The sequence below is a fragment of the Erithacus rubecula genome, assembly GCF_903797595.1.
Source record: "Erithacus rubecula genome assembly, chromosome: 4".
NCBI lineage: Eukaryota > Metazoa > Chordata > Aves > Passeriformes > Muscicapidae > Erithacus > Erithacus rubecula.
Window position 1 is genome coordinate 47,901,483 of NC_136686.1, and position 27,178 is coordinate 47,928,660.

General features: G+C 36.1%; 1 protein-coding gene across 2 annotated transcripts in view; it reads right to left on the reverse strand.

Annotated features, from left to right (window-relative positions):
* Positions 1-815: 815 nt before the first annotated feature.
* Positions 816-27,178, reverse strand: part of CADPS2 (calcium dependent secretion activator 2) — a 280,136-nt gene continuing 253,773 nt past the window's right edge. For both annotated transcript variants that reach the window (XM_079303954.1, XM_079303955.1), the window contains 3 exons: positions 22,440-22,547; positions 5,579-5,683; positions 816-1,791 (listed from right to left, as the gene is read on the reverse strand). In XM_079303954.1, the coding sequence (XP_079160080.1) occupies positions 1,621-1,791; positions 5,579-5,683; positions 22,440-22,547 (384 nt within the window). In that variant the 3' untranslated portion in view covers positions 816-1,620. The remainder of the gene's footprint in view (positions 1,792-5,578; positions 5,684-22,439; positions 22,548-27,178) is intronic.

Sequence of the window (27,178 nt, forward strand, 5' to 3'; positions counted from 1 at the left end):
TGCTATCAAAACCTAAACCAGCAAATCCATCTAGCAGCCAGAAGAGATGGTGCTGAAAAGCTGAGCAGCATGGTCTACCTTATCAGTTCCCAGTTCTTCCTTTTAGCTTCCTTGTGAGCTCCCACCTCAGCTCATGGGATGATTAGGCTGGTTTGCCATAGGAAAAAGATTGCCACTCAGGATTTCTCCCTAGACACGTAGAAATGTAACTTTCCCTTCCCTGCTTGGCTGAGCTGCTAAGTGTGCTGAAAGCCACCTTCCCTGCAGCTCTCAATCTCTGTTCCTGCAGCCTTGCATGCTTGCAACAGACCCCTGAAATCCCACAGACTGTTCTTGCACAGAAACCTCACACCAGTTGTAAACCCACTACCCACAACAGTTCCTCAGTAAAGCCCCTTAGGTATAACGCTATGGCCCAACAAGACCTGAACAACCTATTATTACTTTTTTGGGTGTTGTCTGTGTTCTTTCTGATTTTGTGTATGTAAACTCAGGAATTAGTCATGGTCCCACAAGAAAAAAAAAAAAAAAAAAAGCTGCTGTATTTTTTGTAAGCTGTGTGAGTTTTGATTGATGAAAATTTCAGTTCTTTCTAGTACATCCTGAGGGCATCAGAAAGCAGGCAGTGGGCCCTTTCTGTTCATCTGCTAGTGAGAGGTTTTTGTTTGCTTTTTTCCTTTTTCAAGGCACCATGTCCTTGGGTATCTGTTTGCTATATATATCTGCTCTATAAAAGAAACATATTTGCTATAAATCACTATGTAAATGAAATAATTAAAAAAATCTCATCTTCATGAGGAATCATACAATGGTTCGAATTGTTTGAAATACTGAAAACATCTTTTAATTGTAGAATTCTATACAAACTTGGGTAGATACATAAATGGCCACGACAAAATGTGTTCTTATTGCCTGAAAATTTTCACAGAAATACAAACATAGACGGCAAGCTTACTGACATCCAACAGGATGATAGATCTTTAAACTTGCAAAATGAATAGACATGACACTCCTAAGCAGTTTGTATGTGGTTGACTGTCCTTGAAGTTCTTCTGCTTGTATACCAACCTCAATATACAAAGAATCAAGATTAAAATTTTTAAAGCACATCACATAACAATGTAAAATTAAGCACAAAAAAAGGGAAACAAATTGTAATCCTGAAAATACATTTTTTAATTTTTTTTTTTTTTTTTTAACCTAGGGCATTGACTCATTCCAAGGATGATTTCCTGTATAGTTGTGTTTTAAGTGAGACACACATCTTTTTTCTGCACAGGACATCAATATCAGATGGAGATACAAGAATGAATGGTAGCTAACAAAAGGGAAAGAAATGTAATCACAAGTGGAACTCAAACTCCATGCCAGTGTTTTTGCAGCCCTAAGCAAAGCTATACATAAAAATATGCTACAACCATTATTCTCAAAAGTCCTTGGCACTTTTCCTCTGATAACCTCACTTTCCTTTTTAATGGAGCAAATTGCATTTCTGCACCGATATCATAAGGCAAAACTATAAATGCAATTACAAGGACAAGTTACCAAAAAACCCCAAGGCAAAGATAAACCCCACCCTCCGACCATCACCCCCAGCTCTGGATGCTGTGTGAAATAACATCATCCTTCCTCCTCATCACTGTCTTTCATTGTAATGCCCTGAAGTCCTCCTGCATCCGTGACTGAGACCGTGGCCTCCTCCACAGTCAGCCGGCTGTGCACGGTCTCGTAGGTTTTGCTGTTCAGGGTCCCCTCCATCACGCCTTGCAGCCTGAAGTCTCGATAGGTTTTCTGTGGCAAAAGCAAAACATCAGACTCCAGCAAGCCTGAGCACTCTTTCACTATAGACTGCCCACTTCTAGCATGCCAGTAGCACAGGTTTATTCCTCCTGCAGGTTAGGAAACTTTCACCTCGATAAAAATTTTGTGGTCTTAGTTTTTGGGTTGCATGACATTTCTACAAACTTTAGAGAGTCTAATTTGATGGTCATTCCTTTAAGAGATTATATTTTGTGCTACAGCATACTCTAACTGTTGATTTCTCTGAAACTTCCATTTGTTTCCATTTTTCTAAATACCAATTGAAATGTGAATTTGGCTACAGGTAGTTCAGTTCTGTCATTTCACAGAAAATGTAAGTGCCTGACCTTTTCCCCATAATGTAATTTTATTTATATTTCTCTTTACATTTATATGCCAAATGTGGAAAAACAATGATTATACATTATACTATAATATATACTCTAATAATGAACACAGATTATGATCTATATGACACTACATAGTGTCAGAATTTCTCAGGTGATTACCTAGTTAATTTACATTCTAAGTCTCTACATTTTGATTCATATGTACTCTTTTTTTTTTTTATTTCAGAAAATTTTGTTTCCCTGGTATTCATTCTTCCTATGAACAAGCAGACATGACTTTCTTCTTAGTTTTTCCATCATGTAAGAATTATGAGTGGAATTGTTTTATTCATCAATGCTATGTTCAAGTAAGTACATGGAACAATCACCTATCTACTTTATTCTTAAATTGTATCACATTTGAAATAATCTTTCCTGATATTACCCTTAAAGGCTTAAAAAGAGTAAGTTGATCTAGGCAGTTTCTTATTTTGTGTCTGCTATCACTACAAATTCTCTGTTTTGGAACAATATGGGGAAATGAGAATGGAAGATAATTAAGGGCTATCAGGCCCATTCCTCTGCCTGAGGAAGAGACCATGTATAACCCTTAGAGAAAGAAAAGATTTGATCTTATTTCACTTCATACTTCTGAGAACTGCAAAAGACCACTCTTAAAATGGGTAACATCCAGTTGGGAGATTTTTTTCTGCCACTAGGATGATTATTTAAACCTTGTTTGAATCACTGCAACTGAGATTTATTTGACTTTCACAGGTCAACGTCAGAGTCAATGGATGCAGCTTATGTTTTGCTCACACACTCCTGCAAGTACCCTGCCTGGTCTTTTTCAAGTGTCACCATTGCATTCCCTTTTTATAACACTGTGCATTCAATTTGCTTTGATGCTGTTAACGGGTCCTACAGCAATTTCCTTCACTTTTACATTGTATTCTTCCCATTCTCAGACCAGCACTCTGGGGTTCAGACACTGCTCTTCTCTTGACATAGTTTTGCAGTATAATAATGTTCACTTCCAAGCTTAATTTTTCATTTCTCCCTAACTTTCTTAGTCCTTGACCCTTCTTTAGTCACATCCCTCTGCACGTGTCTCAGACATCTAATAAAACCCTTATGTCATCATAAGCCTTTAAAGAGAATAAAGGGAACAATGTTTCTTCTTCTAGGCTTTCTTAATAATGCCACTACTCTTGTTGCATCCAAATCCAAAAGAATTATATTTCTCTTACTCACCATGTGTCCTTCAAAAATGATCTCTTACTTATTTGGGCTTTTATTGGGTTTTTTTTTTTTTTTTTGTGTTGTTGTTTGTTTGGGGTTCGTTTATTTTTTGTTTGTTTTTAAAAAATATTTTGAAGAAGTGACAGGAGCAATACAGCTTCCTGGGTTTTTCTTTTGGGATTGTTTTTGTTTGTTTGTTGTTTATTTTTTCCCTAAAGCAAGCACAAAAGCGCTATCATTCACTCTAGTTTGGAACAACTGTGCATCCCCACGTCTCTCTGCAGCTGGCCTGCAGCAGGAAAAGTTTCTTATGACACTCTTATTGCACCTCTGTTCTGTGTTTCCCAGCAGCCTCCTGTCTGCTGAGTTCCTGTTTTACCAGTTCTATCTTCACCCACCAAAACCAAGGTTCAAGAAATTTTCTGTTTTCCAGAACCAGTATGATTGATATAATCTTCTTCAATCTTTAAGATCCACAGAGGGTGGTATGAAATAACACAGTTGGAATTTACATGCAGAGCAAACCAGATACATGGGCACAGAAAGGCCAGAAGCAGTGTTCCCACCTACAGTGGGAGCCTCCTGCTTTTGAACAAGGCTAACCAGTGTGCCAGGTGGCAGAGGGAAGGCAGGTTGCCAGTGCTGCTCATTCACCTGAAATTCAGTTTTGTAAGAGTTTCCTTTAATCTCCCTGGTAATATTTCTCTTGTACAGTTTAGCCTGCCCAATCTTACATCTTATGGGGCACAGATTTTGGATCCTCTAACACCTATCTTCTTCCTCAGATGATAACTACCTTGGAAAGGGGCTTTTTATAAGGGCATGGAGTGACAGAACAAGAGGGAATGGATTCAAACTGAGAGTAGGTTTAGATTAGATATTTGTGGAAGTCTCTGCTGTGAGGGTGGTGAGGCACTGGAACAGGTTGCCCAGGTAAGTTGTGGATTCTCCATCCCTGGAAGTCCTCAAGGCCAGGATGGATGGAGCTCTGAGCAGCCTGGTCTAGTGACAAGTGTCCCTGCCCACGGCAGAGGGGTTGGAACCAGAAAATATTTAAGGTCCCTTCCAACCCAAACCATTTTATGATTTTGTGATTAAATTGAGAATAGCTTTTAACAAGGAACATTCATTTCAACAACGAACAGCAAACTGCTTTTGCCATTTGGGCACATAATCAAGTGAAGAGCCAAATCCTGCTCAAATAGAAATCACTTAACGTCAAGAACAGCACAGCTAAACTTGGGTGTTTCAGGGAGCCAGGATGCCATCATTATTATGACTGTTTTCTTGCATTTCTCTCTATTCTGTTCCTTTTTGCTAGTAAATCCTGAAAGCTGCAGTTGCAATTCTAGTGACCATGAGTTAAAATTCTTCTGACTTTATAGTCTTGCATTAACTTAATGAGAAAATATTTTTAAGAAATCAAGGCCACCACTGACAACAGGTGTTTCTTACTCCACATTTGTACAGATAACAAGAATGTCCAAAGTTAAACAAGGCAGAATTAAAAGTAAAAAAAATCTGAAGTGGTTTTCTGTCTTTTGCCTAAGGGTATCAACTAAGATCTGAAAGGGAGTTTGGAGGAAACTTTCTTTTATGGTAGGTTAACCCATAATTGCCTATTGCAATGCATGTTACACTCTGCTTGGAAGCATTTGACATTGGCCAATGTAAACAACTGAGAACTGAAGTGGAGGGATTGGTATTTCTATTGATACTTATCCCTTAGAATGACAGATTAGAAAATGCTATTAATACATTGAATACTGTTTTCAATTAAGCCTAGTAATTAATTACGTGTGCATAGAAAAGAAAATAGCTCCTTTTTGTAGGTAAAGAGGGAAAATGGAGAAGGAACACTATTCAAATTATTTAGGTAAAACAAAAAAAAATCAGTAACAAGACAAATAATAATTTAGTAAGAATAATCATACAGCCAGCTGCAAAATTCCTTGTAACTCTCTTAACTGTCCCCAAGTCCATAATTTATGAAAAATACTAGTGCACATATAATTAATATTAAAAGGTTTAGTAAGTTATTTTACTTCTGGAATTTGCTACAACTGGGGAAAAAAATCCCAACCTAAAACTACGTAAGTTTACAACTTTATTCCACATTTTCTAACTTTTGGGTTGACCATCCATGTTATTACTTTCTTACTTTTCTCTCTTTACTATGCAGTCTAATGCAAATATATTTTATTTACCTTCACTATCTTGATGAGAGTCTTCAGCTGGTAGATGTGAAGCTGAACGTCTAATCTGTCAGCCAACCACATGCATATGACTTTCATGGAGTTGCTATACCATTGCTGAAAAGAAGGATAAAAAAAAAACCCAACAACAAACACCACTAAATAACCCTGCAGTATTCATTTAACAGATTTGGTAATGAGAGGTAATGAAACACTTTGAAATGATCACAGATCAGCACTTGAAGTCAACAATGATATAATTTCCTGTTATGAGAATTGCATGGGTCAGTAGGAAATCAAATAACTTGACCTAAACCATTCTTTACATGAATTAGCACCTGCCATTTTATCTTTCAGTTACAACATGTTCAAGCAAAATAGCGTTATGCACTTTGTTATCTGTCAGTGAGAATGGATATTAAAGATACAATTACAGGAGAGAATTGACAGCTAAAACTGCTAGGATAGAAACAGGTAGGGGATCCTGAGAGAGAATTTACAGTAACTAGATTTTTCAATCCAAACAGGAAAACAGTACCAGAGAATAATGTTTGATCTTTTCTTTTCTTTTCTTTTCTTTTCTTTTCTTTTCTTTTCTTTTCTTTTCTTTTCTTTTCTTTTCTTTTCTTTTCTTTTCTTTTCTTTTCTTTTCTTTTCTTTTCTTTTCTTTTCTTTTCTTTTCTTTTCTTTTCTTTTCTCTTTTCTTTTCTTTTCTTTTCTTTTCTTTTCTTTTCTTTTCTTTTCTTTTCTTTTCTTTTCTTTTCTTTTCTTTTCTTTTCTTTTCTTTTCTTTTCTTTTCTTTTCTTTCTTTTCTTTTCTTTTCTTTTCTTTTCTTTTCTTTTCTTTTCTTTTCTTTTCTTTTCTCCTAATCACTTCATCATTAAGTAAAAAATACCAAGAATCCCTGGAAACTGTTTTTAAATATGATCAAAACACCACTCCACCCTTCCCAAAATAACCATATTACGGTTTTGGGTTACGTTAATTACTAATTATAATTACAGACTACCTTATTTCCTTTTTATGTCTTAGGCATGGTATGTTCTCACTCAACACTTCACAAATGAATAGGTTAAGAATAAGCCCTCTGCTGTTGGTGTCTATGTTACTGTAAAAAAAAATGCTCAGTTCCAAATAGCTACTGTAATCGTTCTTTCACATTATTTGGATTAGAAGAGATTTTACTAAATATAGTTTTAGCACTTTTTCCCCCTCTTGTAAAATCACAACCTTATGTCATTTAGTCAAATTGTAAAATGGAAGGGATTTTTTTTTAATTCTAATAGTAAGAAATTAAAAGAGTTTGTGCCACAGCTCTGTTTCTAGTCTATTTTCCCACAGGAGAGAGGTTTAAATTATTTTCTGATATAATTTCCTGTGTCTTTGCAAAATACAGATATGCAAAGAGAGGAAATCATGTGCATATTTTAAAATGCAGCATGTTAGGCAAGGTATATTTTGTGAAAGTAATTCAAAGGAAGTATCTAACATGTCTCATTATCCACCTCCAGATGAACAAATAAAATACATACTGAAAATCTGAAGACAAATTACTTGCTATGGGATGTAACAAAAGAAAGAAAGAAAATTCTTCCATCAAAATGTAAGCTCTCTGTAAAAAGCATGAATGACATACAGTAAATAACTACAAATACCTTTTCTTACAAGGAACAGTCTCATCACATTATAACTATTAGTTTTAAGAAGTCTGAAGTTTATTTTTCCAAATGTGTTAAATTGTGTTTTAATTATGAATCACTGAAAATAAACTACTTTTACTTTTTAGAGTTTTCCCTATTAATTTACAATTTTACAGAAATGAAAAAATGCACCACAAAACCCACATATTTAATAAAAGTAGTTTGATGTAGTCACTAATATGTGGGACTTATTAAATATCCATAAAATACTGTTTTTTAATCACTGAATTACATTCTTATCCTATTTACATTATTTCATCCCTAACATGCATGCTGGTATTGATTTCCTTTGGAAGTACCTGCAAAATATTTTTAATGTGACAGATTTGTTACGAAGTGGTAAACTATATGACAAGTGTTGTATATATACAGATGTCTAGAAGATAAAACCCAATTGTGTTTATTAATTGAACTCTATTGATCTAAATAAACATAAAAATTCCTACATCAAACATTGTTCCCAAATGCAATAAGATAAGACAAGAAATTGTATTATCACTCTGACTCTACTGCTTTTAATTGTGAACACAATCCTGGTAAAGAGAACTATTTTAGCAGGGGAGCTTTTTGAAAACTGATATTCTTCCAGCAATGCATTTGTTATGTATTTTGTTTGTATCAAGTAGAAAGCAGAACGGGCTCAAACTTGCTCAGACAAACAACCTACAGACAGGACTGAAAATTCTGACACTGCTTTTCCCGTGCAGTGACAGATTACTGACAATAGACTGTTCCAGTTTTCTGGCAAAATATTTTAAAGCCGAGCCAGAAAACTTATTTAAGATGGATGGAGTAAAACTTTGACTCTACATACATGATATTTTTATATGCACTGAAAATAAAGCTAAAACATTGCAGGAAATTAATTTTCTGCTCAAGTTTAGGGATGAAAGCAGTATAATAAGTTTTCCTGACTAGCTTTGATGCATTAAACTTTCAGTACAAATGTTTAATTTTGTGATTGTGAAATGATACTACAGTACTTGCTCTTCTGTCAACATATCTTATTCAGAAAAAATATGATTGTTGTTTTATTAGAAAACAAGTATTTTTGTCACAATATTTTGAATTAAAATCACATCCAGCATATTTGTAGAATCCTCCCAGAAGCACTGGTGGGCAGGATTCTTGTTAATGACTGGTCTTATATCCATTCATTTTGAGCACTTAGTATAGGCTGAAGCTGCATAAAATTAAATCTGCAGGACTTCATAACAAGAAAATAAAGATTTCCCTATCACTTCTTTTTGAGTCTGTTAAAAAAAAATTCCTTGCAAATTCCTCTCAAAGAACCCAAGGCCACACATTTTGACAACCATAAGCATGTTACAGAGGTAGGGATGGATCTACTGTGATGATCTATTGCAAACCCCAATACTTCAGTGATTGGATAATTGGCCTGAGATTACCCAGTTAAAACAACAGCAGCAGCAACAACAACAACAGCAGCAGCAACAATCGATTTGACCAGTTTTAAGAAGAAGTAACTTTCCCATTAGTAACAATAGCAGTGAAAGGACAATGCATCTCTTGCAGATGTTCATTATATGGTACTACTGACACATTCCTTGCTGCTGTCTATGCAAGAGTAAAGCAGTAAGTGCTTATTATATATTTTTTCTAAATCAGCAAATAACACCAGCCAACCACTTTAACAAAAATGTTTGCCTCACTATTTCCTCCTCTCTCCTTATTCACAGCCCATCCAGCTCCTGTAAGGGCATGCATTACTCACTTCATTTTCCTGAGATACCTCTTTCAAAGTAAAAAAATAAGAGAAAAGGAAAGGCTAGGGTTGACTCTGTGAGACCCTTGTATTTATTCACACTTATTGTGCATGACTGTACACTGGTAAATCATATTAGCAGCCCGTCTCCCCATCAAGCTGCTACTTGCTTTCCAGCCCTGGGAAGGTTCAACAAATCAACAGGAGCACGGAAAACAGAACATCAGTCTAATCTAGTGTTTAAGGTGAAGTTTTCAAACCCAATCTAAGAAGATCTTTAGAGCAAGCAACAAGCTGAAGGGCTCAGAAGGTGGTATTGACAATGAAAGAGTGTTGAAATATTGAGAAGCGCAGCACTTGTGCATTTTTAATAACAAGAGGGTCAACAAGGACACAGCTCCCTCAGTGCCAATAGTTGCCACACCAGAGCTATAAACGCTCTCAGTTCATCAGATTTCTTAAACAGTTCATCAGCTTTCTTAAACACCCTAAACCCCCTCAGCAGACCTTTAGTCTTAAATTAACAAACCAAAGCAATGAAAGAGGGTGCAGCTTGAATGGCCAGCATTGATCCCCAACGGGGCTCGGCGCAGCTACAGGCACTGAAAAACTCGTTCCATTGTCAGGAGGAATTGACAAACCTCCTGGCCTAAATAGTGCAGCTCAGACGGGCTGGAGGCACGCAGCTGTAAAGGGCTCCCCTCGCCCCGCTCCCAGCGCTCACAATGCGCCAGGCATGAGCTCTTTGTCAGGCCCAGACTCTGCAATTTTCTAACAAGGATTAAAGTTGTTTCTCGGCAGGGCTAGTGAAAAGCGATTTAGCAACATACCGTGCTTTCTTCAGGCGAGTTAAAGAGAAGTAGTTAAGGAATTTCATTATTCTGCTGACCAGTGGAAATACAAAACAAATATAATAAATATTCAGCATCTTTCTGGGTGCCTGAGCTATAACATCCACAGAATGGTTCAATTAAATATAACCCTTATCAGCTGAAAGCAAGCACTTCAAATTTATTTTTGAAGATTTATAAAAAGGTGCAGCTGTTTGCCACCTGGAAGGAGGCTCAATACATAGCAATACACAATGGCTTGGTCCTTCTAGGGCCGGTATCCCTAACGCCTAAGACACAAGACCCCGTTGAGTTTCTATACCTTGGCTGCTTTTGATAAATGGGCATTGCCACAATGCTTTCTCTGCTGAGTATGGCAGGGGAACAGCTTCTCTAGGAGCTGCATTTAATGTTCCTGCAGAAGCCTTTATCACACTATTGATCAGGAACTTGGTCGCTCAGACAACAACAGGATGTTTCTACTTCCTTCAGCTCTACTTGCCCTACCAGAAACAAAAAGTATACTTCTCACTAAAGACACTGAACACCAAATGCAGCATAAACTAAAATGAGAAAATAATAATGAGCTAATATAACACAAAATATGAGCAGGTTACAATTTAAGTGCAAAAATATCTAGTTTTTACTAAATGCTATTATATTGCTTCAAGTTTATGATAAAGAGCACTACAAGCAGACCACGGTATTTTTAGGACATTTTAAAAAATGCTATATAGTGAAAAAATAAGTAAGTGATTTCTTAGAAATGCAAACAGCAAAAGCTTAAAAAAGGTTCTGATTTAAATTTAATAATTTATTTCCCTTTTTGCAAAATACAAATAGTCATACTGATTACCTTTGTGGAATGTTAAAGATAATGAGGGACACAAATGTTATTTGTAGTGTTTTTGAAAATTCTCAGAGGTTTAGAAGGTACAGCTGTATTTTCAAGTTAAATATAATCCACTTAAATGAGGATTTTTACCTCAGCAATAAGTTCATACACTCTTCTGAAAGCTGAGAAGTCTTGGTAACTGAAAGTAGTCCCCAAGTCGGGGGGGTTATCATGATACCACCAAATTTGCATCTTTTTTTCACCTAGGAAATTCTTTTTAAGATAAACTGAAAGAAACTAAAATTAAACTAAGCATGAGTGAAAAATCCATGCAGTTGGCCTTGTTGGAACCACGGGATTAGCAGGAAGGACAAACAAATGAAAAAAAAAAAACCCAACAAAAAACAAACACAAACAAACAAACAAAAAATCATCAGAAATTTAAAAGCCCTTGATTTGGAAAATGCCAAATGACTAAATCAATATTTTGCCAAATGCAAAAACTCTACTCCCCATTTCACTACAATCCCTTCCTACATTTTCATTCAAGGACTCGTCCAGAAGTCCTCCCATTTCTGTGTCATTTATTTCTGCTGCAGTGCTCCTGTGCTCCCTCATGAGCTCCTCCTTTGCACAGAGCCTCTGACACATTCCTCTGCCACCTCACTGGTGTCTTACACCCCTAAGCTTGGCACCATTCATCCAGGCATCTTCCCAGAAACATCTCAGGCTTTCACCCACCGTCCGTGTTTTGCTTCCTCCTCTGGGCCTGGAATGCTAAGTCATGTTTTGAACTTTGTTTTAAGAATGTGCAAAGATGTTGACAGCCTAAATTACAGGTATATGCATCAGGAAAGGAGAGGTGAGAAAGGAATCAGACACCACCGTCTGCTTCAACACTCATACTTCTGATACAAGATTTTGTAAGTTTAGTAATTTGAAATTGCAAACTTTGAGTCTTCCCCCCAACTCTGTTATAATTTTTTCCTACCCCTGCCCCCCTCCCTCCAGCTCCCCATATTTTTTTTTAAAATCTGATTATAGTAGATTTAAGAACTTGCTTCTTACACTCGGCCAAGGAAATAAGTTTTTCTTTCTTCCAGTGGGATGCTTCCTTTGGCTTTCTTTTGCCTTTCCTTTTATTTTGTGCCATTACTCCAACCTCCCAGGAAGCTCAGAAAGCATTTTGTTTTTCTTAAGAACAAATACTTCAGTCTCTAGTCAGTCTCTTTTCTGCCTATTTGAAGGAAGGATTCCCACTGCCATTCCCAAAGCAATCAGGAGAAAAGGCAAAGGAGCTCAACAGAAAAAGGAACTCAAACCTTGATGCAAAGACCTTGTTCAGAAACACTTATGACAACAAATAAGTGAACAGTTGTTGGATGGGATATTTTGATGTCACAAGGAAACAAAATCAATTTTCAGAAATCAATAATGAGAAGAAAAGAAAAAAATATGGCTCATTCTAAAGCATATTAAGCATCTTTGAAACTTCTGATCAAAAAGGATATAGTTCTGAAAAATTAAAGTGCATCTAACATATGAAAAGCCCATCTTTTAGAAGGAAAGTAATTTTTTCATATTTTTGGCTTCTAATTAGAAGATGGCTAGTTGCTATGCAACAGCTGCCAATTTACAAATAAATATAGATTTTTAATGCAAAATATACAGTAGTCTTCTTCCCCTGTATTTCATATTGGTTGTTAAACAATTTACAATATTTACACCACTTTATAATGTGTATGATCTTAATTTTTTTTTGGCTTCTTCACATATGGCAGATAAGCTGGGAAACAAAGTTTGCTAAATTAGACACATATAACTTCCTTCCATATCTGGACATATGTAATATTACTGTTCTGGTTTTAAACATGATGCTCATGACTGTGAGAGACTAACAGTATAAACAGTTTCTCTGCTCCACTCTGGATACGCACTGCATCTGTGAACAAAACTTCCATAGGTTATTCTGGTGCTAAACTCTGTGGAGCAAACACTGTCAGTCTTGCTACACTGTGTTGTGTTGCAATTTGGGTATAACCACAAACATCCTCCAAGGCACAGAACGGGGAACATCACTTGAGTGACCCTGAAATGAAAGCCAGCTTGGATCCTCAAAATAAACAAATTAACATAATGCAAAATGACCAAGTTGTTACTCATTATAACACTTGCTTCAGTCTCTAGTTTCAAAAGCCCTACAAATGTACTTAGCTGTACAAATGCTAAGCAGTCTTCCTAAGGGAATGCCTAGCATTATAGAATCACAGAATGGTTTGAGTAGCAAGGGACATTAAAGATCACTCAGTTCCAATCCTCTTGCCATGGGTAGGGATGCCACCTGCCAGACCAGGCTGCTCAAGGTCCCGTCCAACCTGACCTTCAACACTTTCAGGGATGGGGCATCTCCAATCTTTCTGGGCAACTTGTTCCAGTGCCTCACTACCCTCTAAGTACTTTCTTTCTAACATCTAATCTAACCTATGCTCTTTCCGTTTAAAACCACTGTCCCTTATTGTGTCACTACATACTCCTACAAAAAATCCCTTTCCCTCCTTTTGATAAGCCACTCTGCCTGCTAAGGTATGCAGTCAAGACACACATCTCTGCTTTAGCCCACTCATCCAGAACTCCCTGGTATCATCATGAGGTATCATCAAAGGGACCACAGCAGACCTCATGCTTTTCTGCATTTCTCCCTTGAAGTAAGAATATTATTCATCTCGGTACCAAAAGCGAGGTAGGCTGAAAGTGGATCAGCATCTGAGCTGTAGCTTTTACACTCTAGTAGTTTTTGTCCTAGAATCTTCTACTTAGATTCCCTGCTCCCTGTGGAGTGAGGTCAAGTAGATGTTTTTATTACAGTATTTAAACCATCCTGAGTTCTGAGTGAATATTGACAGCAGCTCATTTCTTTCCACCTCATCAATCTTGACTTGTGCATTTACTCTTTATGCTGTTGCAGTGCCATGTGATGGAGCTGGATGTAGCTGTGAAGCTGGCAGGGAGATGCACACTGCTGGAGCTACTCCTCTCTTACACCACTTCAACTGGGCACTATGCTGAGCTGCCCTAATGTGGAGCAGAGTTCCAGCCTCCTGCCTCCCTCTTGCTTCTCTCCTTCCCTTTCTCTTTGGAGAAATGTCCTTGGACTGGGCAGGTGCCTGGTATGCTCCTTTCCATCCTGGACCCTGTTGCCCGTGAGCACTCTCAGCTATGGAAATTTTACAGCTGTGTTGGGGGGTTTTTGTGAGCAGATTTATCTCTGCATTATTTTTACTTTTTTTTCCTTGTGCTTTAAAGTGCAGTGTTATGAAAAGGAAATTCAGTGCAACATAAATTAAGAAAATATGCCTTGAAACACCTGAAAATTATTTAAAGAAAGTAATCTCTATTTAGTTCCACAGTTCTGCACATTTAAATCAGCACTAAAGCTTCAGTTTCCAATGATTAAAAAGGTGAAGAAGCTCTTTCCACTGGCAAACCTGTCAGAGCACTCTGCAGCATCCCAGCCTATTGTGGTTTGCAATATAGCAACCTCTTTCTTTTATGCCTGACTCATTATAGTAAAACTAGTTTATTCTTATGGTTTCTGACATGATTTTTCTTGTAATGTGATCAACAATGTGGTTGTATGTCTATTTGTGAACACTTACACAGAGTTTTGTTTTACTTTCCTTTTTCAACTAAGCTTGACCCAAATGAAATACAAGTATAAACATCAAACCTGCAAGTAAGGTTTGAGAAGCCACAAGGTTCTCCTGCTGTTTATACGTTGTGTGAATTACAGTACATCAAGAAATCAATATTCCCTAGATGGTGCTTGTGCCTGGCACTTCATGGTGAACAAACATTAGGTAAGACAATACAAATGGTACAATCCTTATTGATTTCTCTTGACTGTGTAGAATGTGAAAGCTGCAGCCACAGTTAACACTTACTGACAGACTCATCTAAAGTTTCAGTGCTATTTTATATTTTTATAGTTGTCCACGCTCAATTGATTCTATTAGGTTGCCAGACACATTTCAAGCCATCTAGATAAGAAGAAAAAGTGCAGTGCTTGGAATGAGATGCTGCTACTTTATGCCTAGCAGGATAAAAAGGTTAAAGGACTAAATTGTGCCTGGATGTTGGAAGGAGCTCTCTTTTATTAGATAGAATTGTTATTGTTTTTCATGAATGGATATTGTGAGTGATGGATAGATCCATTTAGCTAAGTTAATAAATGAATGAACAGCATATACCCAAAATGCATATGAGCAAACTACACTGGAAGCTTCCAATACCATAGACCCTCCCCAAACAAACAAGCAAAACCCCCTTGTAGTTCCATTTATTGAAAAAATTCCCTCAGGGTAAAAAAAATCAGATAAAATATTAAGTTTGGGATTTTTTTCTCCCCATTTTTCCTCTTGTGACTCATAACATTCATTTTCCTCTTGTGACTCATAACATCCAGAGTAATTTATACACTGTTCATTTTTTTGTTTCCAAAAAAGTGAGCTTCTCACACAAGTCAGGGAACTTAGAGGGGTGGGAAGTGTAAGGAATTTTGAGTACCATGCTATTAGTTTTAGTGCCCTAAAAAAAATCTTCTATTTCCCTTTTATACCCAGAGAGTATTTTTAGCAAGACATCAGAATATTTATTTCATAGTTTATTACTCCCCCTCTGGAAAAATATAAGTAATATGATTGAATTGATGTGAAAAAGGTGTCAGACATCCATTCCATGAATCCTAAATGCAGACTGGATATGGGATATTTAATGTCTTGAGAAAATAATTTTCATATCTTTTTGGGTTGTGGGGTAAACAACAAAATGGAAATTCAGGAACTTAAAATGACATAAAGAATGAAGATGTGTGAAAGTATATCATATCAAAAACCATATAAAATACAGTCATTGTGATATGCCATTGTGTTTCTCTAGAGGAAACACTATCAGCTACAGTATAAAACAGCTTACAAATTGTTGAATATTCTGATCCTGAAGCAGCCAACTCTGAAGCACATGCTTTACTTTAAGTGTTTTATGGTCACACTGATTTCAACAGTTCTGAGCTTTGCTGCTGCATAATCAGCACTTTCCAAGAGTGGGCACTCTTTTTCTCAGCATAATCCAGAAAAAAAAAAAAAATCAAAGAAAACTTCTACACTGCCTGAAATCAGATGGAGGTTCCTTTTTTTTCCAATTTCAAATGAACTATTTTTCTTTTATAGAGATCGGTACCATGAAAAATGAGGCAAATCTGTTTGAAAACATCAGGAATAATTTAGTGAACTTTAAAAAGACTTCAAACAGTAAGTTTGCAAGATGTTGTTCCACCTTGCAGAAGAGTTTCCTATATTTGAGCAAGTCAATATAACTCACTTTTTCAGTGACACTGCAAACAATTTACTTTAAAATACTCTTACTAGAAAAGAAACAACTGTTTCAAAACTAAAAAAAAAAAATTCTGTTAGATCATGAGACAACTACAGAGTGGTTTTCATATCACGAGCTTTCTATTTCCCCATAAAATAAGAGATGCAATTAAAGATGAGTTAAGACTTTGGTGAAAATCTAAAGAGCATCGGCAAATCTGAGCACTGCTCAGCTTTTCAATTGCTTTTCTACTTCTCAGTTCTTTTAAATGGTTTTCTATGGCAGGAACATTTTTCTTAATTAGTCACAGCTAATTACTGTTCTGGCATAGACAAGTAATCAGAAATGTCAGAGCTGCAAGGCTACATCTCCCTAATCCTTTGATAATAATTTAGCCTCCTGGGAGGGCCTCAAGCTGTGGTAAGTAGTGGCTGACAATAAGGCAAAATTAGGTGGGCAGCAGACCATTAGGATAGAAAAATAAAAAGCACTACCAAATCCTGCTGAGCACCATCAGGCAACTAACTACACTGCCAGATGAGGTGCCTGTTTAAGCCTGTGTTGTTAATTAGCTGATTCTACCAGACCTGCCACATATGTCCAGGTGCATCGTGCAAAGATGTGTATTTCTGGGTTTGTGCCAAAGGACAATTTTGCACTGTGATCAAATTTCAAGAATCTGAGAAAGAAGCCCACATATTTCTTGAAGATTACTCTGAGTTATCAAAGAAATAAGAAGATCAACAAGCTACAATCCATTTTTGTTGAATATTTTTTTAAATAATTAGGCACGGTCCTCTCATGTTTCTCAGAGGTTAATACAAACACAGCTTTTGATTCAAATGTGGCCTTTAACCAAGTAGATCTTTTGTCAAATCACACACTTGCAAATAATTACATAACAACAAAAGTGAAGATTACTTATTAAAATTAGTGTGACAGGAAGTAATTTGAGAATAAGGAAAAAAAATCACGTAAGAAAAAAAAAATTAAAAATTTCTAGAAAAATATAGTTGAAGACAAAATACAAAAATAGTGCTTTTAAGGCAGACTTAAGCAGCACAAGGAGTTGGTACTACTGAAAACTCAATTTAAATTGTTTTCTTAGCTGTGTAACACAATGATTTGCACTTTTTAAACACTTTTTTAAATAGGTCAGAAAACCTATAGAAATTAGGCAATTGAATAAAGCATTTGGCAAACAGTATGAATGGCAAACAGAAATTAGTCAGATGAGTGCTTCATATCTCCATTTAGCCATTGAGCAGAGTACATATCATAATAACCTTTGAAGAATAATTAAGACCTTATAAAATCTCAAGTACATCATTGAACTTGAGTTGTCCATCCCTGCTACTAATGGAAAATGAAAATAATGGTTGGAATATGGGAACACTACTAGCATTTAATAAACATTCCAGACAAAATGCAAGCAGTTTTTCAACAGAAAAAGAATATCACATTACATCTGGACCTCTGAAATACAAAAGCAAAACCAGATTAGTAAATCTGGAGTGCTTAATCTTTTACAGTGCTCATAAAGCCATTCAGTCTTTCTGCACTCCAAAGACAGTTGTATGAGCTCCCTGCCATATAAACTCTCACACAGCTTGCTGAATTGTTACCATGCACGAGGCCAGAGCCTCCAGGAAGTTCTCCCACACGGGCAGTCCCTGCAAAGCAGCAGGAATGCAGCATCACACCCCTGCAGTTGGCACCCAGAGGAGATGAGCAATCAGGGCCAAAGCCAACATCTGCTCACAGGTGCCAACTTGTGCAAGTAGCTGTGGGCACCACTTTGCCAGTGCTCACCTTCCCAGGATGTGAACTCTATTTTATGTGTTTATGGTACACCTGGGAAGAGGTTTCCCAAAAGTTACAGCCTAAAGAAATTGGACACCCTTTCAGTTGTATCAATGGCTGAACACTGATGCAATATTGCTATTCTCTGAAACTATTCTTTATTTCTCAGAGCAGCAATCACTTATTGCATAAAGATTTCATTGCACATATAGTCTTAATAAAACTGTAATCATACATCTGTTTACACCATAAGTTTTCCACAACAGACACAAATATAACCCTTTAGATACTGCTGTCAATGGCAAGTACACCAAGAAGAAAACTGAAGCAAAAAGTCTGATTTTTTTTTTTGTTTTTTTTTTTTTTTTTTTTTTTTTTAATATCCATACTTCACAGGTACAAAAAAGTGAGAATCTACCCAAGTGGCACTTAGGAACTAGACATTACTACAGAAAATAAGTATTGCATCCATGTTTTAACAGAGTGGTTTGCAAAGTTAAAAGAAATACTTTTCCAAGAGGTTTGTCAACAAAATCCAATTTCATTTAAAGGAAATAGTTTTAAATTTACAAGTCTGATGTATATCAAAATGCTCAGGAGTTCAAGATTTTTGAGTCCCATCTTAAAAGTTCTAGTAGAAACATGAATCTAAGTCAAGTCAATGGGAATAACCTGGCATGTTTGTGGACACAGCACCACATTTATTAAAGTTAAGGGTAAAAGGCCTATTGATTTTGAGAAGGTAGAACCAGATCCTATGGGAATTTCATAATTGAGTATTGTTAAAATCTGGTCATTTTGTGATCAGATACAAAGCACTGTTTTTTGATAGACTGCACAGATGCTCTTACATCTCCCATGAAATGGATTATCTTTATAAATAAGGGAGGTACTAATAATAATTAGTAATATTCTCTATTTATTCTAGGTTTGTGTAGTTATATTCTAAATATTTAATTTTTCCATTCACCAACTTGATTTACTATCTTTTCTGAAAACAAGTATTTTAAAAATTATTTACAAAAAACCTCACCTAAAGTAATACACTGTTCTAAAACATTAACCCAGAGCTACTGCAGATGTGCAGTAGATTATGCAATAGATTACAAACGTTTCAAGTGCTAAGAAATGTGATGTTAAAAACAAATAAACAGTACCCTCAAGCCTCCTCGTGCCCTCAACTATAAGCTGTTACTGCATGAGAGTAGGAGATAAATGTCCCGAATCCCTGTGACAGAAGGAATTTGACAAACTAAACTCCAGCTGATTTTAGGAAGAAGACCATGTCCCCTACTGCAAAGGAAGGCAAAATTTCCAATGTCTTTGATAAATGGACCAAGTAAAAAATCTCTGTGCCTTCAAACCCGGTGACTAGTTTTGAGAACAGGAAGGAAGCACCCTGACCTGGGAGAGACCAATGCTAGCAGGAGCACCTGGACATATTACCCTGCCTGCTGTCTACAGTCCTGGAGGAGGTCATAATGAAATGTACCCAGAAGCTGAGTTTTTCAGTGGAAATGAAGCAAAAAAATTCCCACCTTGGTTCTGCTGCATGATTAGCAGATGTACTGAGCCACAAGATCTAAACGGTTTAAAAATGGTGCAGAAAAAACTACCAGCCCAGTTTCTTTTCAAAGTCACTGGAGATTTGAACCTCTTTCATACTTAAGGGTTCAAATCACAAGCTTAAGTTCCATTCTCCTTATTTTCATATTTTGTCTAGCAGGGCACTGCTTTTATAGGCTTACCAAACACCACCATAAAACACCACTTTTTTTTTGTCTTCTCTCCAGTTAGAACCTTCTCAGATAGATTAAAAATGTTACAACTCCTAACCTTAACATATTGTGGCAGGCATTTGTACTTGTATCAATATTTTTCTTAAATTTCAATGATCTTTGTTATGTACATAACTTTGTGTGATAGACATGCTGTTCACTTGGTCACTGTTTTGCTGTTAGCATATAGCCCTGGATCAAGTCAGGGATATCTGGACATAAATAGTCTGCAATTATACATTTTTGTGGGGTTAAAATAGTGTCTCAGACATAATCTTCTGTATAATTAAGATATCTAGCACACAGAGCAGTCAGGATTTTTGTTATTCTGGATGAGGTATTTCCCTGGCTGAAGCACAGGAAAGTGTACTTTTCCTCTTTCACTTAGCTGATACTAATTTAATGTGCTTTAAGAGGAAAGCAACTGTGATCTACAACTCCAGCCAGTCCAATAGTTTCAAGTATATTTACATGAAAATGTGTATATATTTTATTCTTTCTATTGAAATATAACTTGATAGATTTGAATTTATAAAAAAGAGTACCTAGGTTTCCCTAAAGCAATGCTTAAAAAAAACCCTTCAGAAATAATTTGCAAAATCTTGCTCAGTCATAATGTTCTAAATCTGAGTTAATGTCAGGAAAGGCAAATTAACAGAGTGAGATGACTTTGTTTTACATTTCTGCATGCTGTGAGCTCCCATATTTGTTAATGCTTTTTAAATGCTGCAATTCTCCAATCAATTATATCTTCCAGTGTGATGTTACATAGAAATGTGATGCCACCATGTAGAAAGAAAAATAGAGACACTAATAGATATCTGATACAAAAAAATGCATATTTTGTGTGTATCTTTTCTTTTCTTACAGATACAAGCATTGGACACAGCAGCATACAATGTATACTACTGAGTAAAAGGGGACAGAAATGGGTTTGCAAACTCCTAGGCAAGTGCTGTATCAAAACTTGTGTCCATGTAGGAGATGCTCTCTTGTGCTGAAAAGCTTAACTGCTGGAATGAAATACAGAAGAGGACTTTAACCCACATTAACCCAGCCCTGCTGAAGCCCTGTCCCTGTGTTGGTGCTAAGCCAAAATCATGTCAGGAACTGTGCTGGTAACTTTATGGTGTGGAGGATCCCCTGAGAGTTCCCAGGCCAGTGCCCCACATTGACACAGCCTGAAACTCAGTCCCATCGCACTGCATCAAAAAAGTCAACATGGTCTCTCCAGTGAGAGTTAGACTTGGCCTTAGGCAGATAATTTTATTAATGTTCAGGAAATGACAACATAAGCAAAAATAACCCCAAAGAAAAACAAAAACAAAACCAAAAAAATAGAAACTTGAAAATGAAACATATGCTTGCAGATTTATTGCAAAAGCAAACTGAAGCAGAAGTTGCTAATACGGTTTTAGTACTTTGTGAAGGTGCCAGCTGGATGGATGATAATTTTTCTACCCCTGCAGGGCATCAAAGCTTTTATAAAATCATTCTTTTCACACATATTAGCACTTAGCTTATTAAAACAGATGATACTTTTTTTTTTCTTTTTCTTTTTCTTTTTTTTTTTTTTTTTTCGAGAAGATGTCTGGGAGTGTCTGGAAATATAAAATCTGTATACATAAGTTAGGTCTTATTTTGACCACCCAGTCAAACAAACAACAAACACTGACATGACATACCATGGCTGAGAGTCTATGTTATGGGACCTTCTGTGACTGCCACAACTGTAATGTCACAGTAAAGGCTGTGAATTGCTGTTATGAAAACATTTGCTGTAACTTGCATAATTAAATGAAACTGCCAGCAAAGCTTTCTAAAATACTTAGGAGATGACACAAATAAATACATTTCAAAGTCTATATTACATTCCAGAATTAGTTTTGTAATAAATTCCATTTCACATTGCTAGAGATTACTTATTTTCCTGTGCAAATTCCTATATAATTGTGACTGAGAAAATTGTCATGTAAACTGATCCAAGCTTATAGTTAAAGAGCTTTTATTTTATGTATATTTTACTTGTGTAGTGCTTTAAATTTATACAGAAGGTACTATTTCAGCTGCCTACAGCTTCTCCTTCAGGCAACTAAGAAAAGGACATACTAGACATAAATTAGTAGTCAGAACTTGAATGAACTGAAATGTGATCATTTCTAACAAAAAGATGAGGAATCAGGGTGAATGAATGGAAGAAGGCTGCAGAAGTTATTATCACAGCTGAGGAAAATTTTTGCATGCACCTTGAGGATAAGGATTACTCCAAATTTGCAGAAGTCAGATTAGAACTTTGAAAATGAGTTTGAAAATTCAATAAATGTTAATGTAAATTCAACCAATGTCAACCTTACGAAGTTAGAAGTCTTAAACTGGAAATCCATAAAATAAAATCCTAAAAGCAATTTCACAGAGGTACCAGTCAAACCCACATCTGTGTATTCTTTCTGTATACAAGCAGGCAGTGGTATGTAAAAGTTCTTAATTTAGGGAAATTTGGTCTGCAATGAAATCCACAAACCACACCAATCCAATTCTCCCCATTAAGAAATTAAAAATCAAAAGATGGAATATAATTGGACTATTCACAGTGGAAAATTACTATTTCAAATAATAATATTCCACCAATTTTATTTCTGTCTTCTAGCACTCAGAAGTTTCATGCAGAAAATATTTGAAGAAAGGCCACCCTTGACAGCTGAAGCTTGTAGATAATGAACAAAAGAAAAAAACTATCAACAGTGATGAGTATCTAACCAGCTTGCTGAACACCATCAAAGTCCAGATTACCCCTTCTGATACCAGCAAACTCTGCAAGGTTAGTTACTTACATCAAACAACTTCTCTATGTACATTTCCTCATTGATCTTTTCCCGAAGGATATCCTGGTTTTGCCGAACAAACATAATGTAGGTGTCTGCTAGATCCATTCCTGGTTTCTGTGAAGACAAAGAGTGAGGGGAAGGAAAGACAAGCCCCTCAACAACCGAGACTTAAGTTAAACATGATGAAAACAAATGTTACAATGCTCATACATGTACAAACTGTATTAACAAAATCTGTTGTGAATTCTGGGTTAGTTAACATGTTCAGGAGGTTTCACTATCAATGAAGTTCTACAGTTTTAATTTATTATTCTGAGTCATAAATCTACTTTGCCATATGCAGTTGAATGAAGTCTTGGCTCTTGGCAAATGGCAAACTTGGGCATCTTCCCCCTTTTCTGATAGCCAGCCACTCCAGCCCGAGAGTGGGAATCCAAACCCTGCTATCACATTCAGAAAATGATTTAAAAAGTGTTCAGTTCCTTCTGTACTGCCTAAGATTTCTTCTAATTTACTTCCAATGTACAGATTTTGTGTTTGATGTTAGCTTCAAGGAACTGCAATTCAAACTAAGCTCAAGCACATCCCTGAGAGCAAACAGGATAAAAAGCTTGTTTTGAGTGTGATCCTGCACCCTTATATTTTGTAAACTTGCAGTCAGCCCAGAGGATGGCTAGGGGAGGAGCAAGGACCAAAGTTTTTCCCTTCCTGTGCCAATATATCTGCATGAAACATATCTGTATGAACAGCAGAGCAGGCATAATTTTTATACCACACCCCAAACATGAGCCAGGCTAGGATATGTGGTGAGTATGTGTACAGCTGTCCAGGCACAGAGGTGGCTGAAACTGCTCTCCCCTCTAGAATCCAGCTGCAATTTCTGGATCTCTGCAGTCATGAGGGTTGTTCCTCAATAACACTCCTAACAGCCTGCAACTTGCCCTTTACTGGCAGTGCATGCAGAGCTGGTAAGTGGTTCACTTTTTTCTAACAGAATGCACTTCTGCACAGAATGCAGCTTGTAGAAGTATTACTTACTCCCAAACAATAGCTTATAATGTTCCTGGAATGCAAAAGAATGCTAGGCTTTATAATATTATATAAGTAAGCCTTATATATATACTTTATATAGTAAGCCTTTACATGGGCCTTAATATTTATAAAGGATGCAGATTTTGCTAAGACTCCATAGAATAACAAATAGTTCTAGGGAAGGAGGACAAAAGTAGATATACCCAGCCCATGAACTCCCAAGCATAAAACATGTCTATTTCTCAGAAATTGTTATTGTCTGAAAATAGGACATGAACAACATTATAAAATATTTAGCATATTTTAAAAGCCTATATGCATGAACATGCTCATGTAGTTAAAATATTAACAAATCATTTTATATTAAGGCTTTTTTTTCCAGTCTGCAAGTGAATATTCAACATTAAATTTTTCTTATTTCTTATTATCTTGTATGTAATATTTTGCAATGTATATGAACAGGTCTGAGCACATAAGGGAATGAGAGGTTCAACATGTCCATACTAAAATTTGTCCAGAAACTGCTGTCATCCTATTACAGCCCAGGATGACAGCATTCTTTCCTCAGAGCTGCAGTGAATGAAACTTCCTGGCCTATGAGGGTCAACTTTTTTTACCCTGAATCTACCACAGACATATAGAGGAATATGTTCCAAAATAAAAGGATTTTCTTTTTTATTTATACATGTGAATGTATGGCAGTTTCACCTTTTAAAAGTAACCATTAAATGTGGAATTATGGCCAGTGTTGATACTTTTAGCACGTCCAAAACTCAGTGAATAACTGAAATATCTCCTACATTTGGATTGGTCATTCCAGAGGCAATGAAAGCCCATTGCAAAAACTTACCCCATCTATATATGCTTAGAATAAAGCATATATAGAACTCTAAAGAGGAAAGCAGGACCATTGATATTTACATCTGCATCACACACCTAAATCCTAAGCATAGAATAAAAAAATCTAAGATTTCAAAAGACAAAACATTTTCTGTTGGAAAACCAGACTGAGAGAAACCAACAGATCTTCATTAAAAAGTACCTTCACTAAAATGTGACAGAAATGTTTTTATATTTATATATATTTTATATTAATATTTATATTAATACAAATTATAAAGTGAAGAAGATTTAAAACAATAAACTCCATATTTTACCTTACTTTACTCATTTGTGATGGCACAGGAGAATAAAATCAGTGTTGAAACCTTATGTACTTTCTAAAACCTCATACACAATTTATAGGAATTCTATTAGAGTCAACTTGGATGAGTAATGGAAAAATATTTTGAAATCTCCAGAGATGGGGGAAAGAGATAATCTAGTAAATGAAAGGCTGATTATAGTTCCTGAAGATATACATTCAAATGTATTTATTAGTGAATCTTCCACTGAATTCTAAGAGATAGTGGTTCTGCAATTAATAGAATATTTTCTTTTACTAAGTTAAATAAAAAATGTTTATCTTGCAGACAGCCAAAGCAAGGAAAGTAACATTTCCCATCAGCATTAACTCCCTTATCTTTGAGATGTTTACCTAGTCTTGAAGCTGTGACATATGGGAATTTCACACCTAGTGAATATATTTTCATGTAGCTTGTGGCACAGGAGTGTAATCATTAAAAGAATATACACAAGTAAGAGTAACTGCAACAGCTGGTGACATTTACCAATTAGAATTACAGTTCTTTAAAACACTTTATCCTTCTTAATGTGTGCAGGATAATTATCTTTGAAATTGCTGTGGAAAAAAAATTAATTTTCCTTTTAAACAGTGTCTGACTACAGTAGAAGGAAGTCAGGGTAAGGTAGAATATCAATACTCTGAAAATGTCTGTTTCAAACTTCACCAAAATCATTGAAGGTTAATCATCTTTGCTGATGGTGGGCAATGTACACATTAAACACTGAATGAGCCAACAGTATACCCAATATTTCACTATCTCTTCATATTACATGCATTGAAATTATGTGGAAGAAGAAAAGAAGGATATTATAAGCATCAAAATAGCTTTAATGCTGTATATTTAATGTTTTAACTTTTTACAATAGGGATTATATGTTATTTGGAAACCTTTGATACACTATCCTCTATTGATCTGTTTAAAATTATTCAGCATAAAAAAAAAAATCCAAGTTAATACAGAATTAAACAACAACTGAGAAGTTTCATGTACCTTAGAAGAGGAACAAATAGAAACTGAGATATATTTTGAATAACTGTCACAGGGGGCATTTAATTGAAAAGACTAAAGCATTCCAGTCTCCACATCCTTACTCAGTTAAAAAAAAATCTTCTCTGAATCTCTGGCAGAACATCTGCTGAAGTTAATGAGAGTTATTTGCACATCTTTGGAAGAAAAAATTTAACCTGGTATGTTATCCAGGTAATATAAAAATATATATATATATCTGAAAGCTTCCCCAAGAAAAATAGTGTGGTTTTTTATGAGAGATAGAGAGTTATTATAAGTTTGTTTTATTCAGAACAGAGACAAGCTGTTTTGCCTATCTGAAAATGAAAGAGAACCAGACAAAGAGATGAATAGAGAAACTGGAAACACAAAGACATCAAATAAAATACCAGGAAATTAAGAGTTGTAAATAGGGTTACTTTGTCACTGGTTACACAAGTAACTGAATACACTGGCGAGTGAATGAGTTTAAACAAGGGTGTAGGCTTCAGCACATTCTTTTTTAGGGTTAATCACTAGTTAACCTGGCAAGATGAACATGCTGTTTGGGGAAAGAAAAATTTAAAAATCCTTGTTAATTATATACTGCAAGTGCTCTTACTTCCTGCTGCTGCACCTAATCCCACAGGTGCAGGTTGTCTCCTACTATTCACTGGTAGGTGGGTCCTGACTGCCAGGCCTTTTTTTATAGCAATAAATTCAGATAGAGAAGAAACAGCCTAATTTTCCTCATCTGAACAGGAATACATAGCATAGCATCTATTTAACATGGAGGCAAATGTTAAAATACATTATTTCAGTTTCCAAGATGATGTAGAAGTTGTTTAATGATTGACATGCCTGGGTCCCACTAGTAATATTTGCCTGAAGCACCTAGTGAAAAGTAATGCTGCATAGCCCTAATTTCCAGGCATTCAAATATTTTGCTGCTGAAAGATTGCAGAGCAGATCAATGCTGCCACTAATATTAGGCATTTTCCTGCAGGCAAGGTACACCTCAGTTTCTGAACAGCACTTTGCAATGCAACAGTTTGGCATAAATTTCAGTGAAAATCATGTACACTTGAAATACTTGACTTATGTTTATTCTCACTTTGGCATTTGTCACAGAACATTTCTTAGCATCAGAGAGTATTAAATGAACTTATTTAAAGTTCATTTCATACTCTCTGAAAGTATTATGTTCAAAAACCAAGAAACCAGCCTCAACCACTACACTAATTTTACCAAGTTGCTATCCTGCCAAAGCATTAATGTTTCAAAGATGAGAACAGATGCTAGAAACTAACTATATAATAACAAAATTCATCCAGTTTTGTGTTTGCTGTCCTTTCCACCTCTTTCCCCTCCCTTGCATCCTGGAGGGAGTAATTTTAACTACAGCATGGTTGTAACAATGCAATGAAAAGGAGTGATGAGCTGGAGGGGGCTATTGTGAGGAACACAGGAGCTCCTTATTCAGTGTCCACCACTAAATGAAAGAGCATGTTGGAAAATTTCACTGCCTGAAAGTTCTCT